We start from the raw sequence: 16,335 nt of genomic DNA, 5'->3' as shown, positions 1-16,335 counted from the left end.
TTCCAGGAAATTTTGAAAATTAGGTGGAATTTTTGGAATACTTTATGTTCAGAATTTTCCAACACAAGGGCCACAAATGTATCAGTTGACTCAAAAAAATTGTATGAAAGCATTCATAGAAAATTGAGGCTATGGAAGAAAAATTTGGGAAAAAAGTTCGATATGTTTTCACTTATAAATTCCTCAAGATAACATAATAAAACATAAAAAAAAACTAATTTTTAAATGCTTGGATACTTTGTTAATTCATTTCCCGAATTATTTTGATGATCCCGATTATGTAATATATGATTGGATACAGAATCCATTGACCGACGAAGATGAGTAATTTAAGCTAAAAAGTATCAAGGAGGCACACTCGTGCCTCTTTAAAGAGGCGATCCACGACAATGTTAAGCGATCTTCGGTTCCAGTGGTCGAAGAGGGATGGAAAGGGATGCATTTCGTAGCCCGAGCTCCAACTAAGAAACCTGCCAAATTTCATCCCCCTCCGACTTTTCCTTCATGGGGAAAATCTGGCCGAAAGTTTCGACCCCCAACCCCAACCCCCCTTTAACGTTGTCCGATCGGGCTGAAATTCACAATTTGAGGTCCCCTCGGGCCCAGGAGTTGATCCGCGAAATTTCAGCTTGATCCGATAACTCCTTCCCTGTTTTCCAGAAACCACGCATAGCCACTTAATGTTCATTTTCTTTTTTTTTCTTTAAGCCCACAGGTCACAGCCGACATCGGATCTGAGTGTACGAAGACTCATTCGACGCGGAATTCTCCGAGTAAGTGCCCTTGAAAGTTTCGTAGGAAAATCTTAACCCCCCGATTTTCTAGCTTAGAAAAACCCATTTCCCCATTGAAGGTAAAATTTTCTCTCGTAATAACATCACTTGTTTGAAAAATTCTTACACTAACAGCGGCTTGGCGCAGCGGAAGCGTGCGAAATCTCGTAGCGAGAAATCTCGTAGCGAAATCTGCGGCTAGGCGCAGCGGAAGCGAGATTAATCTCGTAGGATTGTTTTAGTCAAGTACTTCTATTAAAAGCCAAAACGACCAAAATTTAAACTAAAAACTGATTATCGTTAGTAAGTAATTTGAAAACTTCACCTCTGTTGACTCCGAAAGCTAGCAAAAAGCATGGTTCATGGGCCTTTTAATGTGATAATATGAAAAAAACTTCGTTTTCTTAAATAGTTAAAGAGGCTGCGTCCCAAAGTAGAACTTTAAAACGTACAGGAATTAGGAGAGGCAGTTAGGGGGCTGCCGCCCCCCAAACCCCCCACTTTAAAGACTTTTTTGTACAGGTTTTTTGTTGTGGGGGGCTGCCGCCCCCCTAACCCCTCGCTCTTGGCTTCGGAAAGGCCCTCTTTTAATTAACGAAAAATTGAAATGAATGAATAATGGAATAACTTCGAAAAATGTTAAACACAAGAGGACAGGAGAACCATTGCGCCGAAACTAGTAATTAGTAACAATGAAGTCCCCCCACAACAAAAAACCGGTACAAAAGAGTCTTTAAAAGCGAGGGGTTTGGGGGCGGAAGCCCCCCAACTGCCTCTCCTAATTTCTGTACGTTTTAAGGTTCGACTTTGGGACGCAGCCTCTTTAACTCTTTAAGTTTTTTTCATATTATTGAGAAAGATACCTAGATTAATTATCTTGTGATACTTTTTTAAACCAAATGTCAGAATACATATCACTTAGGCCGCATATGAAAAGTGAATATTTGTTCAAATAAACCTTTAAAAGTGTTGCTGCCGTGCGCAAAATCTCATTTATCCGTAACAGGATTGGCTGCATTAGCCGAAACGATATCAACATGACGTGTTTGTTTTGTTGCAGAAAAGGAGCTTCATATGGGAGGCGAAATATGATCAAATGTTTTAATGATGTTTGGAAGTTTGGAAATTGGCGACATTACATATGATGAGTTCTGGAAACAACACACCTTCTTAGTGGATTATCCAACAAAACGAGCTATATTTTTCTTTTTTTACTTCCAATTTTACAGTATATTTCCTAAAATAGGTCTTACCATAAATCCAGGACACAGCAAGTGTTTCACAGAGCACAGCTACCAAAATTGAATAGCCAGCAGCATATCTGTCTAGTAAATGGAAAAAGTAAAAACCACCCTGAAAGTAAATATTGTGAGTTAATAAAAATCAATATATATATATATATATCTATATATATATATATATATATATATATAAATCAATATATATATATATATATATATATATATATATATATATATATATATATATATATATATATATATATATATATATATATATATCTATATATATATATATATATATAACCCTATGCTACGTGCATCTGTGTTTGTAAATAATGACAAATAAGCTTAGCCAATCAAGCAAAAAATATGAAAAATTATTCAGAATTATTTTGGGACCCTGACAGTGTGCAGAAGCTTTAGTAATCCGAAAAAAAAAAAAGAAATTTGACATCAAAATATATGGCAGAAAGGCTGGTCGTTAGGTAGAAGCCGTCGGATTGCCCGTTACTATCGGGATTTTCATCTGCTGAATGGACTGACAATTGCTTTCATTTTTACTTTATATCATAGAAAAATTATGAAAAATCCAAAGAATTTATATATATATATATATATATATATATATATATATATATATATATATATATATATCTTCTTCTATATATATAAAAATAAGTTGTCTGTCTGTCTGTGGATCTGTGGATCAGGTGACGTCATGTTTCTGTGTCGGCTGACGTCATGAAATTAGTTGTCAGGTGACGTCATGTTTCTGTGTCGGCTGACGTCATGAAATTAGTTGTCGTCTTTTTTGCTTTGACGGTGACGTCATTCAAGTTATATAAGACATATGTTCACGTAGAAATCTATTAATGTTTAAGTTTAAAATGACTGATGAAGATGCTCAAAGAGTCTATGCCAAAAAACTTGCTGCTGATAGTTCCTCGGCACGCTTTCTTTTCTGACTTTCTCTATCAGCAGCAAGTTTTTTGGCATAGACTCTTTGAGCATCTTCATCAGTCATTGTAAACTTAAACATTAATAGATTTCTACGTGAACATATGTCTTATATAACTTGAATGACGTCACCGTCAAAGCAAAAATGACGGCAACTAATTTCATGACTTAATTTCAGAACTTAATTTCTGTGTTGACTGACGTCATGAAATTAGTTGTCGTCATTTTTTTTATGACGATGCTTAGTATATTGTAAAACACATTAATTTGGTTAATAATATACCATTTAAAACACCAAAATGAACATGCTGGAGTAGTCACTCGGTGAGAGAGGGTGTCAGAACGGAGAATGAAGGTTCCAGGTTCAAATCGTAAAAACCAATAAAAAACTGAAAAGAAAAAAAGGAATAAAACTAAAAAAATTTTCATCTAAAAAACTAAAAAAAACTAAAAAAGGTAAAAACTAAAAGAACTAAAAAGAAAAAAAAACTAAAAAAAGGAAAAAAACTGAAAAATAAAGGAGAAAAAGAAAACTAAAAAAATATAAATAAAAATAAAAAAAATAAAAAGATAAAAACTTCAAAAAAAACTAAAAAGAAAAAAGAAAAAAACTAAAAAACCTAAAAAAAGGTCAAAACCAATAAAAAAAAACTAAAAGGAAAAAAAGGGAAAAAATTAAAAATTTATTTCATCATATACCAATTCAAAAACGAATGTATACCGGGATGACGACCGGGACACAGGGAATATAAATGACACAACTACAACGGGGACGCCGGGGGGCACAGGGGGATATAAATGACGACCGGGACACCGGGACACAAGGAATATAAATGACGCCCGGGACACTCAAAGAGAAATCAGACTGGGACACCGGGACACAAATGACGACCGGGACACAGGGAATATAAATGACGACCGGGACACAGGGACATAACTACAAAGGGGACGCCGGGGTGCACAGGGGGATATATAAATGACGATGGCGACTCAGGGAATGGTCGATTAGCAATCACCATCAACAAAGCTCAAGGGCAATCATTAGAATCATGAGGTATAGATCTGAATACGGATTATTTTCCCATTGACCATTATATGTTGCATGTTCAAGAGTCGGTAAACCTGACAATCTATTTATATGCACAGACAATGGGACAGCAAAGAATGTTGTATATTCGCAAGTTTTACGTAGTTAAAAACATATATATATATATATATATATATATATATATATATATATATATATATATATATATATACATATATATCTATCTATATTCAAAGGTGGGACATAGGGACACAACTAAAATGGCGCGTAACTAATATGGCGCGTAACTAATATGGCGCGTAACGACTTACGCGCGCGGGGGGGCTTGGGGGGGGCGCGAAGCGCCCCCACCAACTAGGTGTTGGGGTGGCGCGAAGCGCCACCCCAACAGCTAGTATATATATATATATATATATATATATACCCTATAGGCCAGTGTATTCTCCTGATGAGCCCTTGTGTTGGGTTGTTGCCAATGACCAAGCAGAGCATTAATCCAGTGTGGTACCATAGGGTAAGCATAAATGATTTTATTCAGTGACTAAATCTGTACAGAATATTTCACTACATAATCTACAAAAGTAGCACAAGATATCAGAAGCTAAGGAAAATACTTAATAACACAAAAGAACAAAGAAAAACATTGATACTTTTGAAGTATCAAAAGATACTTCCATCTTACGCAAAAGTGCTTTTCTCATAAGGCATAAGCCAAACCCACATCATTATAAACCCCAAGAATATATTGTGAAAAAATTTAAACAGGCTAATAAATTTGACAAACCTAAAAGTCAGGGGAGTAAGACGGAGTGAAGAATGGAATGATGACTGTTGACTTGATATAAATTTGACAGGCTTTTTGGAACTATAGGGCAGACAAAAAGCTATACTTCTACTAAAAACACACTGGAGTACCAAGTCGTCTGACGCCAAGTACGCACGCTCTTTTTTCTTCCCAATACGATACTTTTTTTTACGTTTTAACATTTCAAGTTGCAGTTTCCATGTTTACTAAATGAGTGAAGTTGCAGATTCACTAAATGATGATAATCATGTGTCTGCTCTCTTCTATGATATAAAAGGGAATTTGATACGCTAAACCATAAAATCTTTATGGAAAAAATTAATAACACAGGTATTACAGGTAAAGGCCTAGATCTAATAAAATCTTACCAGCATGATCGAAAAATTCAGGTAGAAATAAATGGACATCCATCAAGCCATATCGTTACTGATGATGTTGGAGTACCCCAGGGATGAGTATTGGGGCCATTACTGTGTTTGATCTATATAAATGACCTCCCAAGATGTTTACCCCAAGACAATAGCTTAGCAGTAATTTTTGCAGATGATACGGCTGTGACAGTAAAAGCTAAAACCCCATCTTTGTTGGTTGAGAAAATGGTAACAGCAATGAAATCCTTGAATAAATGGTTTGCGTGTAACTGCCTAGCTCCGAACTTTTCTAAAACTGAATTCATGATTTTCGGGTGGTCACAGTGGGCGATAAATCAAATTATCACAGATGAGTTAATTGTAAATCAAAGTAGGAAAAAAAGAGTACTTTCATTTCGTTACCTTGGGATTATTCTCGATGAGCTTTATCTTTCCTTAAGCATTCTGATTATTTGAGATTGAAACTTGCCCATCACTTGGGTTGTCTTTATATCACTTGGGTTGTCTTTATATCACTTGGGTTGTTCATAGATTGAAACAGGTGTCTCCTTTCTCCTTCCTTAAAATCTCATACCACTCTCTAATTGAATCATATCTTAATTATTGCCCCATAGTTTATCTCAACACATTTGTGGTCCATCTGCAACCTCTTCAGATAATTCAAAATAAGGCAATTAGAATTCTTTGTGCTTTTGTTCATCGTCCTGCGAGACTTAAAAATCTGTCAGAAACCTAAACTTTATATATTTTTCTCAATATACTTAATCTCAAACAATTGAAGGACGTGCATACAGCAATGTGGTATTATGATATCCAATCCTCAGCAAATTATTTCCATGATTTGGGTATAATTGGGACTCCCACTTCTCCTGCCCACTACATCCGCTCCAAGAAATATCGCCTTCCGCCAATCAAATCAGAAAGAGCTAAATTCTCAATCAGATACCAGATTCCTCATATTGTAAATAAAATTAACTTAGTAGAAATGTCCCGAAGTTTCACAAGTCTATTTTCTTTAAAAAAAAACATATTTCAAAAATAATTCTTTGTCTGGATGTCGGGATTGAGTAATAATGGAGTTTAGTATGTATTTTGCTGTGGTGATCTTACGCTGGGGTGGCCGACTCTATGATCTCCTACCTTGTATGTTTTTTTGTCTTAGTTTTTATTTCTCTTTTTGGAATTATTTGTATGACGAGACGTTGTGTTTTTTTTTCTATGCATTTGTACTGCTCCAGCCTTACGAGTTCTGCTCTCTGTTGGGGCATAATATTGTTTCTGTATATTTTTAATTTGAATTAATAAACGTTGATTGATTGATTGAAACTGTTTTGATCTTTAGAAAAGCAATGGTGGAGGACGCAGACTAACATATCTTCTCAAGTCTACACGAAGAGCTAAAGCCGCTTAGAACCGGACAGCTAGAAGTCCATATGATATCCAGTATCAATGGAGGCTATGTGCAATCATTGGCACATCTTGGTCACTACATGTTTTTCAAAGCCAAACCATGAAAAATATGGTTCTCCACACTTGGCAATCCTCTTCTATCTAAAAGAATCGAAATCCTGCATATACACTCTCAAGCTTATTACCTCCGATTCATTACATATTCATACCTAGATATATTATGCTACTTTGGAGGCCATCCATAATAGATAAGTGGACAAGGTATAGGTTTTTTTAGCCTAAAAAGCTCTTTAACTTGGCAACGGATATTACACTAACAAGAAGTTTCATTGAGGTGATTGCTGCAGAGATTCCTGCTCCCCACACAAGGGATGAAAACCGGTTTTTAACAAAAATAAATGAGAAAAATAAGTTTTTTTATCTGAAAGTAAGAAGCAACATTAAAACTTGAAACGAAAAGAAATTGTTTTGTATATGAGGGGAGCTACCCCCTTCTGAATACCACCCTCTTTGCTCTAAAGTTTTTTTTTTATTACTTTAAGAAAGCTTCCAATTCTAGTGAAAAACCTTGCATTCCAAGAGTCATTCTTAAACCATTGGAGCAAAAAAGTCAAACTTTAGTGCAAATAGCAAAATATTATAGAGGAGGCAGTCCCATGTCTTATATGCAATTATTTTTTATTCTTTTTAAGTCATAATGTTACTCTTCCTTTCAGTTGAAAAGGCCTATTTTTTTTTAGTTTAATTTATGACCGTTTTTTTTAAATAATGCCGAGAAACCCACCTCCCCTTCCATGTAAAATATCCCCGTGAAAAATTCCTCCAAAGAAGAGGGTCTTCCTGCCAAAATACCATCGAAAAATTCCCCTTCGGCTCATCCCTCCACACAGAAAAACCTCCCTTCCGGAATTTTTTTGCTGGTGATTCCCTCCAGGAAAATTATTTTTATTATACTTGTATATGAGAAAAGGTGTTTTATTTAATTTATGATTGTTTTTAAAATCCTACCAGAAATCCCCTCTATTATGAAATTTTTTTTGCGGAAATCCCCGTCCAACTGAAAGCTTCCCAGCTGAAAATCCACCCATCGCCGGGGAAAATTCCGTAGACAATTTCTCCCGGACAATTTCCCCAGGGTATCTTCACGTGTTAAATTGAGTTGCCCAGGAGAAAGTCAGACAAAGCAAAAAAATAAATGGCAATTATTGGCGGTTCCTCCTGCGTAAGAATCTCCCTGAAAAGTTCAACCCCGTTATCAGCTCTCCCACGGAAATTTCTTCCGGTTAATAATCTCCCCTTATCGAAAAACTCCCTCCTAGAAAAGTGCATGTGTACTTCCAATTACAATTACTAAATTTAAATAATGGGCAAATTTTTCAAATTAAAGCCCTTTCTACAGGGGTTTAAAAATACGATCGTTATAAATGCATGGGGAATTCTTACACGATGGGAGTAATTTTTCACGGGGGGAGGGCTTACGGGTGAAAATTTATCATGAAGAGGGAGGTTTACACTGATAAGAGTTTTCTATGGGCGAATTTTTTGGAAGATTTTTTTTTCTCTTGAGATAACAGCAATGTGCGATGGTATTTCAATAGTATTTAATAAATTAATATTAGTGATTAATAGTATTTACAACACAACAAATTAGTATTTAAAAATATGGTGTACCTGAGTGCACGACGTCATTCCAATTAAGTAATAGAATGTAAATAAAACACCAACGAAGACTTCTCGATGTTTCTTTAAGATAGGGTACTCATCGCTTAAAGCTGTAATTATTGCTTCAGATCCTCCAAACTGAAAAAGGAACAATACAGTTAATAAAAATAACAAAGAGGAACCCATCCATGGGATGGTGTCTCCTTTAGCAGTAATGCACTTTGTTTTGAGTTCCGTCTCCGGGTAGTTGTTTTAAGGATTTTGTTTCGGATTTATATTGATTTGACTATATATATATATCTATATATATAAAAATAAGTTGTCTGTCTGTCTGTGGATGTGTGGATGGATGTGTCAGGTGACGTCACCTGAAAAAACTGGATCAGGTGACGTCAAAACTGAAAAAACTAAAAAAGGCAAAAACTACAAAAAAAACTAAAAACTAATAAAAAAAATAAAAAAGCTAAAAAACTAAAAAAACTATAAAGGTAAAAACCAATAAAAAACTAAAAAGGCAAAAACTACAAAAAAAAACTAAAAACTAATAAAAAAAAGTAAAAAAGCTAAAAAACTAAAAAAACTAAAAAAACTAAAAAAAGGTAAAAAACTAAAAAAAATAAAAAATAAAAAAAAACTAAAAAAAAGGAAAAAACTGAAAAATAAGCTAAAATAAAGGTAAAAACCAATAAAAACTAAAAAAAAAGGAAAAAACTAATAAATGACGACACTCAAAGAGAAAAAAAAGGCAAAAACTACAAAAAAAACTAAAAACTAATAAAAAAAATAAAAAAGCTAAAAAACTAAAAAAACTAAAAAAAGGCAAAAACTACAAAAAAAACTAAAAACTAATAAAAAAGCTAAAAAACTAAAAAAAATAAAAAAAAGGCAAAAACTACAAAAAAACTAAAAACTAATAAAAAAAATAAAAAAGCTAAAAAACTAAAAAAACTAAAAAAACTAAAAAAAGGTAAAAAACTAAAAAAACTAAAAACTAAAAAAAAACTAAAAAAGGTAAAAACTAAAAGAACTAAAAAAGAAAAAAATAAATGACGACACTCAAAGAGAAAGCGACCAGGACAAAAGGAATGTTCGATTAGCAATCAACAAAGCACCGGGACACAGGGAGTATAAATGACGACCAGGACAAAACTAAAAAATCTAAAAATCTAAATAAACTAAAAAAGAAAAAAAAAGGAAAAAAATAAAGGAGAAAAACAAAACTAAAAAACGAATGTATATACAGACCGGTACACCGGGATACAAATGACGACCGGGACACAGGGAATATAAATGACGACCGGGACACAGGGACACAACTACAACGGGGACACCGGGGGAAACAGGGGGATATAAATGACGACCGGGACAAAAAAACTAAAAAGAAAAAAAACTAAAAACTAATAAAAAAACTAAAAAATCTAAAAATCTAAATAAGCTAAAAAAGAAAAAAAAAGGAAAAAAATAAAGGAGAAAAACAAAACTAAAAAACGAATGTATATACAGACCGGGACACCGGGATACAAATGACGACCGGGACCCGGGACACAGGGAATATAAATGACGACCGGGACACAGGGACACAACTACAACGGGGACACCGGGGGAAACAGGGGGATGTAAATGACGACCGGGACACCGGGACAGGGAATGGTCGATTAGCAATCACCATCAACAAAGCTCAAGGGCAATCATTAGAATCATGAGGTATAGATCTGAATACAGATTGTTTTCCCATGGACCATTATATGTTGCATGTTCAAGAGTCGGTAAACCTGACAATCTATTTATATGCAAAGACAATGGGACAGCAAAGAATGTTGTATATTCGCAAGTTTTACGTAGTTAAAACCATATATATATATCTATCTATATTCACAGGTGGGACATAGGGACACAACTACAATGGCGCGTAACTATTATGGCGCGTAACGACTTACGCGCGCGGGGGGGTTTGGGGGGGGCGCGAAGCGCCCCCACCAACTAGGTGTTGGGGTGGCGCGAAGCGCCACCCCAACAGCTAGTATATATATATATATATATATATATATATATATATATATATATATATATATATATATATATATATAATGAAAAGAGAAATCACCAATGCAACAGCACAAACACATAAAAAAAAAGAGACAGAAGGAGAAAAGGAAGACTGTTTTCCTAAATTAGCGATTAATATAGACCAGCACTTGAATGAGGCCTTAATCCTACTCATCCATACAATCACATAGGTCAAACAGCATAGCCAAACACAATCAACCATAAAGAATAATCCATGGACAGGCAGTCATGTCGTCAATAAGTATAAGTCGTCATTTACCAAACAATAGAAAAAATAATAAAGACAAATAATTCAGAGGCAACAACCCAACACAAGGGCTCATCAGGAAAATACACTGGCCTAGAGGGTTTCGCCACTTTAAATTCTCTACCCAGCCAAGTGTTGTGGCTACCACAGAATATCCATGGCATCCCCATGTCAGGTATCACCCCCAAAATACATTTTGGCAGCCAAGTGTTGTGGCTACCACAGAGTATCCATGGCATCCCCGTGTCAGGTATCACCCCCAAAATACATGCCTATGAAAAAAAACAGCGAATGTAAAACAACCAAGTAACACCAAAACAAGCTTATCCTGTTAATATATCCCTCTTTTTAGCAACAATAGGTAAACTGAATATGATAAAATTTATCAAATCACAAATATTAACACATTGCAAAAAAAAATTAATGAACTAAACAATTATAGCCATGTGGCTATTTCTAAAAAAAATCCGCTCTGTTAGAAACACAATTCCAAATAAATGGCGCTGCATCATCATTTGTCGAACATCCGAAATTAGTTGAAAATTTCTTTAAGTATTTCCAGATAATTCTTTTGATATTTATTTAAAAGTTTGTTATAATGAAAACTAAATGTTTTAAATTGCCAAGTTAATTTATTTGCAGAAAAACCTCTTGATATCAATTTTTGGCTTAAGATTTTACATCTATTTTTAAAATCAATATAATTACTACAAATCCTTGCATAACGAAGTAACTGTGAGAAAAACGCAGAATATGTGATATTTGAGTGTATATTACTTTCAGGGAATGGGAAACTAATCACTTCAAAATCATAATCATCCGTTTTATTATACATTTTAAAACTACATTTATTATTATCACAAATATTAACATTTAAATCTAAGAAATGATCTTCATGACCAGCGCCACGACTAGGTTCAAGAGTAAGCTCTGATGGATATATATTTTTAGAAATATCAATGAAATCCTTACAATTTAAGACCAAAATATTATCTAAATATCTTTTATTATTTGACAAAACATGTTTTAAATTATTTGGATTATTTTTATCCATCATATATTTATATTCTAGTTGACTTAAAAACAAGTCAGCTATAAATGGGCTGGCATTCCCCCCCCCCCCCCCCCCCCCCCCCCCCCCCCCATGGAAATTCCCACGATTTGCTTGTACAAATCACCACAAAATCTTATATAAGTATTGTACAAAACAAATTCTAATAACTCAAAAATCATATCCAAGCTGTAACATCTCAAGTTAACTGTGGTATTAAAGCAATTTGTCCATATAGCTTTTTTATTATAAGTGTCTATTTTTAAGAACCTTTTACTAGATAAGAGGAAAGATTTCTTGATAACAGTTTTTAAATTGTCTAACACTACATTAAGTGATAAATTAGTATACATTGTCACAAAATCGAAGGACTCAATTCTTTTAGCTGAAACCATTGTTAAAGACTCTATCACCTGCAGTGAATTATTAACACTCCAATATGGATTAAAATTCGAAAACTTTTTAATACCAGAACAATAGGTTTTAAGCTTATTTACAATTTCCTTTAAAATTAAAGAGAGGTCAGTAGCAGCAATGCGGGTTGGATATTTAGCTGCTCCAGCAATAAACCGTGGTTTAGGGGGATTCTTATGAAATTTTACAGTCCAATATAGGAAAGGGAACTTTTTATCATTGTCATTTATTTTAATATTGAAATTTTTAAAAAGTATTTCTTCAGTCTTTTCAATTAAATTCTCATCCTCTAAATTTACCTTTTCGTAAACATTAGTTGTGCATAACTCCTTTTTTAAAATATCACAATACAGCTTCTGACAAATTATGGCAAAATTATTATTAGCTTTATCCACTGGCACAATTACAAATTCATTCTGTAGATTAGCAATTGCTTGTTTAATCTTCGCATTATAAAATAATGATTTAGTGTTACTATTTTTTAAATTAGAATATATTTTATTTCTTATCTACTAATAATTAAATTCTTCCAACTTTGAAAACTCTCTTTACTTTTATTCTCTTTCTTACACCACTTATCAATGAATAAATCAAAATCATTTTCCAAGCCATCAAGAACACTCGATGGTTTCAGATGATGAGAAAGACGGAAATTAGCCCATTTATTCATTATAATTTGAAGATCATCAAATTATATATATATACTAGCTGTTGGGGTGGCGCTTCGCGCCACCCCAACACCTAGTTGGTGGGGGCGCTTCGCGCCCCCCCCAAGCCCCCCCGCGCGCGTAAGTCGTTACGCGCCATAATAGTTACGCGCCATTGTAGTTGTGTCCCTATGTCCCACCTGTGAATATAGATAGATATATATATATGGTTTTAACTACGTAAAACTTGCGAATATACAACATTCTTTGCTGTCCCATTGTCTTTGCATATAAATAGATTGTCAGGTTTACCGACTCTTGAACATGCAACATATAATGGTCCATGGGAAAACAATCTGTATTCAGATCTATACCTCATGATTCTAATGATTGCCCTTGAGCTTTGTTGATGGTTATTGCTAATCGACCATTCCATGTCCCGGTGTCCCGGTCGTCATTTACATCCCCCTGTTTCCCCCGGTGTCCCCGTTGTAGTTGTGTCCCGGTCGTCATTTATATTCCCTGTGTCCCGGTCGTCATTTGTATCCCGGTGTCCCGGTCTGTATATACATTCGTTTTTTAGTTTTGTTTTTCTCCTTTATTTTTTTCCTTTTTTTTCTTTTTTAGCTTATTTAGATTTTTAGATTTTTTAGTTTTTTTATTAGTTTTTAGTTTGTTTTTTTCTTTTTAGTTTTTTTGTCCCGGTCGTCATTTATATCCCCCTGTTTCCCCCGGTGTCCCCGTTGTAGTTGTGTCCCTGTGTCCCGGTTTTTAGTTCTTTTAGTTTTTACCTTTTTTAGTTTTTTTTTAGTTTTTTAGATGAAAATTTTTTTTAGTTTTTTCCTTTTTTTCTTTTTAGTTTTTTATTGGTTTTTACCTTTATGTTAGCTTATTTTTCAGTTTTTTCCTTTTTTTTAGTTTTTTTTATTTTTTTTTTTAGTTTTTTACCTTTTTTTAGTTTTTTTAGTTTTTTCAGTTTTTTTTAGTTTTTTAGCTTTTTTACTTTTTTTATTAGTTTTTAGTTTTTTTGTAGTTTTTGCCTTTTTTAGTTTTTTCAGTTTTTTTTTAGTTTTTTATTGGTTTTTACCTTTTTTTTAGCTTATTTTTCAGTTTTTTCCTTTTGTTTAGTTGTTTTTAGTTTTTAGTTTTTTTAGTTTTTTACCTTTTTTTTAGTTTTTTTAGTTTTTTAGCTTTTTTATTTTTTTTTATTAGTTTTTAGTTTTTTTTGCAGTTTTTGCCTTTTTTTTAGTTTTTTTAGTTTTTTAGCTTTTTTATTAGTTTTTAGTTTTTTTTGTAGTTTTTGCCTTTTTTTAGTTTTTTTAGTTTTTTAGCTTTTTTATTTTTTTTATTAGTTTTTAGTTTTTTTTGTAGTTTTTGCCTTTTTTTAGTTTTTTCAGTTTTGACGTCACCTGATCCAGTTTTTTCAGGTGACGTCACCTGATCCACGATCCACAGACAACTTATTTTTATATATATAGATAGTTTTTTTTTTTACTTATGTCCTGGTCGTCATTTATACTCCCTGTGTCCCTGTGCTTTGTTGATTGCTAATCGAACATTCCTTTTGTCCTGGTCGCTTTCTCTTTGAGTGTCGTCATTTATTAGTTTTTTCCTTTTTTTTTTAGTTTTTTATTGGTTTTTACCTTTATTTTAGCTTATTTTTCAGTTTTTTCCTTTTTTTTAGTTTTTTTTTATTTTTTATTTTTTTTAGTTTTTTACCTTTTTTTAGTTTTTTTTTAGTTTTTTTAGTTTTTTAGCTTTTTTACTTTTTTTATTAGTTTTTAGTTTTTTTTTGTAGTTTTTGCCTTTTTTTAGTTTTTTCAGTTTTTTTTTTAGTTTTTTATTGGTTTTTACCTTTATAGTTTTTTTTAGTTTTTTAGCTTTTTTATTTTTTTTATTAGTTTTTAGTTTTTTTTGTAGTTTTTGCCTTTTTTTAGTTTTTTCAGTTTTGACGTCACCTGATCCAGTTTTTTCAGGTGACGTCACCTGACACATCCATCCACACATCCACAGACAGACAGACAACTTATTTTTATATATATATATCAATAATTCAAAAACCTTAAAAAAACAAACGTTTTTGAAGGCAACCAGTCATGTAATGCCAGCAGGAAGGCCCAAAAAACGAAAATTTGAGATTATTACAAATGATGATTCTGTATTTTGACGAGAGATTACAACAATTCAAGAACCTTAATTTGTATATATTTTAACAAGGGATTACAATAATTCAAAAACCTTAAAAAACAACATTTTTTTTAAGGTAACCAGTCATGTAATGCCAGTAGGAAGGCCCCAAAAAAGAAAATTCGCAATTACTACAAATGTTGATTATCTATTTTGACAACAGATAACAACAATTCAAAAACCTTAAAAAAGGAAACCCAAACTTTCAAGCTTAGCAAATATCGTTGTTAGAAATCGGACTAGTTTCAACAATCAATAATCAAAATATATTTCATAGTCAATATAATCAAAAATAATCAAATATGTGCATATATTTTAACAAGGAACTACAATAATTCAAAAACCTTAAAAAGGAAATTTTTTTGAAAGCAACCAGTCATGTAATGCCAGTAGTAAGGCCCAAAAAACGAAAATTTGCAATTATTACAAATGATGATTCTTTATTTTGACAAAAAATTGCAACAATTCAAAAACCTTAAAAAAGAAAACCCAAATATTCAAGCTTTGTACATATCGTTGTTAGAAATCGGATTAGCTTCAATAATCAAATACATTTGAAAAGAAAGCATAAAACAAGACAATAAAGTGCCTAAAAAGCAAAAAAACTGGTAATTGCAAAAATATGAATATACATTTTAACAAGGGATTACAGCAATTTGAAAACCACAATTAAAAAAAGAAAATCTTTTTCAACGCAACCAGTTATAGAATGTCAGTAGGAAGGCCCAAAAACGAAAACTATATTAATGTAAAATAAAAAATAAAAAAAAAATAAGGGAAGCTTTACTAATCAAATATCTTTGAAAAGACTTTAGTATGAAAAGACAGCAAATTGTCTACGGTTAGAAGACAAGCCACAATGAGAATCCATATATAGAAGCCTGCCGCGTGCCAATCAATGCCGTAAGTAACCAATGTACGTAACCAATGCCGCAATATGCATGGGTAGTAATAGGCCTACTCTACCTAAGCTCTTTCATACCCCAGAACTTAAAGACCAAAGAAACTAATATAATTTTGAAAAAAAAATGCCGATACGTTTCCTTAAAAAGCAGACAATGTCAAGCTGGATTGCTTGGTTTCAACGGCAAAAACTGTTGCAGCTGTCCAGGGGCAAATCTAGAGAAACATTCTTGGGGATGGGCAATGTGACAAGGGTGCCGATAAGGAAAATCTTGGGGGAGGGATTTAACAAGGGTGACGATAATTGGCCAAATTGTCAACTTAATTTAAAAAAAAGAGTCAAAACAGAAAAAACGAATAAAGGAGCCAGAAAAAATCTTGGAGGGGTCTCCCACGGCCCCCTGGATCCGTTAGTACAGCTACCACAATAATACCTCCATCAATTCCTTTTATTAAATTATACTACGAAGAATCTATCTATTGCATTAGTCTGATATGCAGTAAATGTTCTTAAATACTTTTCTTTCCTTCGAATCACGTTTCTTTGAAAAG

At 33.2% G+C, this 16,335-nt stretch overlaps 1 protein-coding gene across 2 annotated transcripts in view; it reads right to left on the bottom strand.

Moving 5' to 3' along the window:
* LOC136038820 (sodium-dependent dopamine transporter-like) overlaps window positions 1-16,335 on the bottom strand; it is a 149,713-nt gene that overhangs the window by 25,684 nt on the left and 107,694 nt on the right. For both annotated transcript variants that reach the window (XM_065722222.1, XM_065722223.1), the window contains 2 exons: window positions 8,277-8,405; window positions 2,027-2,126 (listed from right to left, as the gene is read on the bottom strand). In XM_065722222.1, the coding sequence (XP_065578294.1) occupies window positions 2,027-2,126; window positions 8,277-8,405 (229 nt within the window). The remainder of the gene's footprint in view (window positions 1-2,026; window positions 2,127-8,276; window positions 8,406-16,335) is intronic.

The sequence above is a fragment of the Artemia franciscana genome, chromosome 18 (assembly GCF_032884065.1).
Source record: "Artemia franciscana chromosome 18, ASM3288406v1, whole genome shotgun sequence".
Classification (NCBI taxonomy): Eukaryota; Metazoa; Arthropoda; class Branchiopoda; order Anostraca; family Artemiidae; genus Artemia; species Artemia franciscana.
Note: the sequence above shows the minus strand (reverse complement) of the source record. Positions and strands in the feature narration are given on the sequence as shown.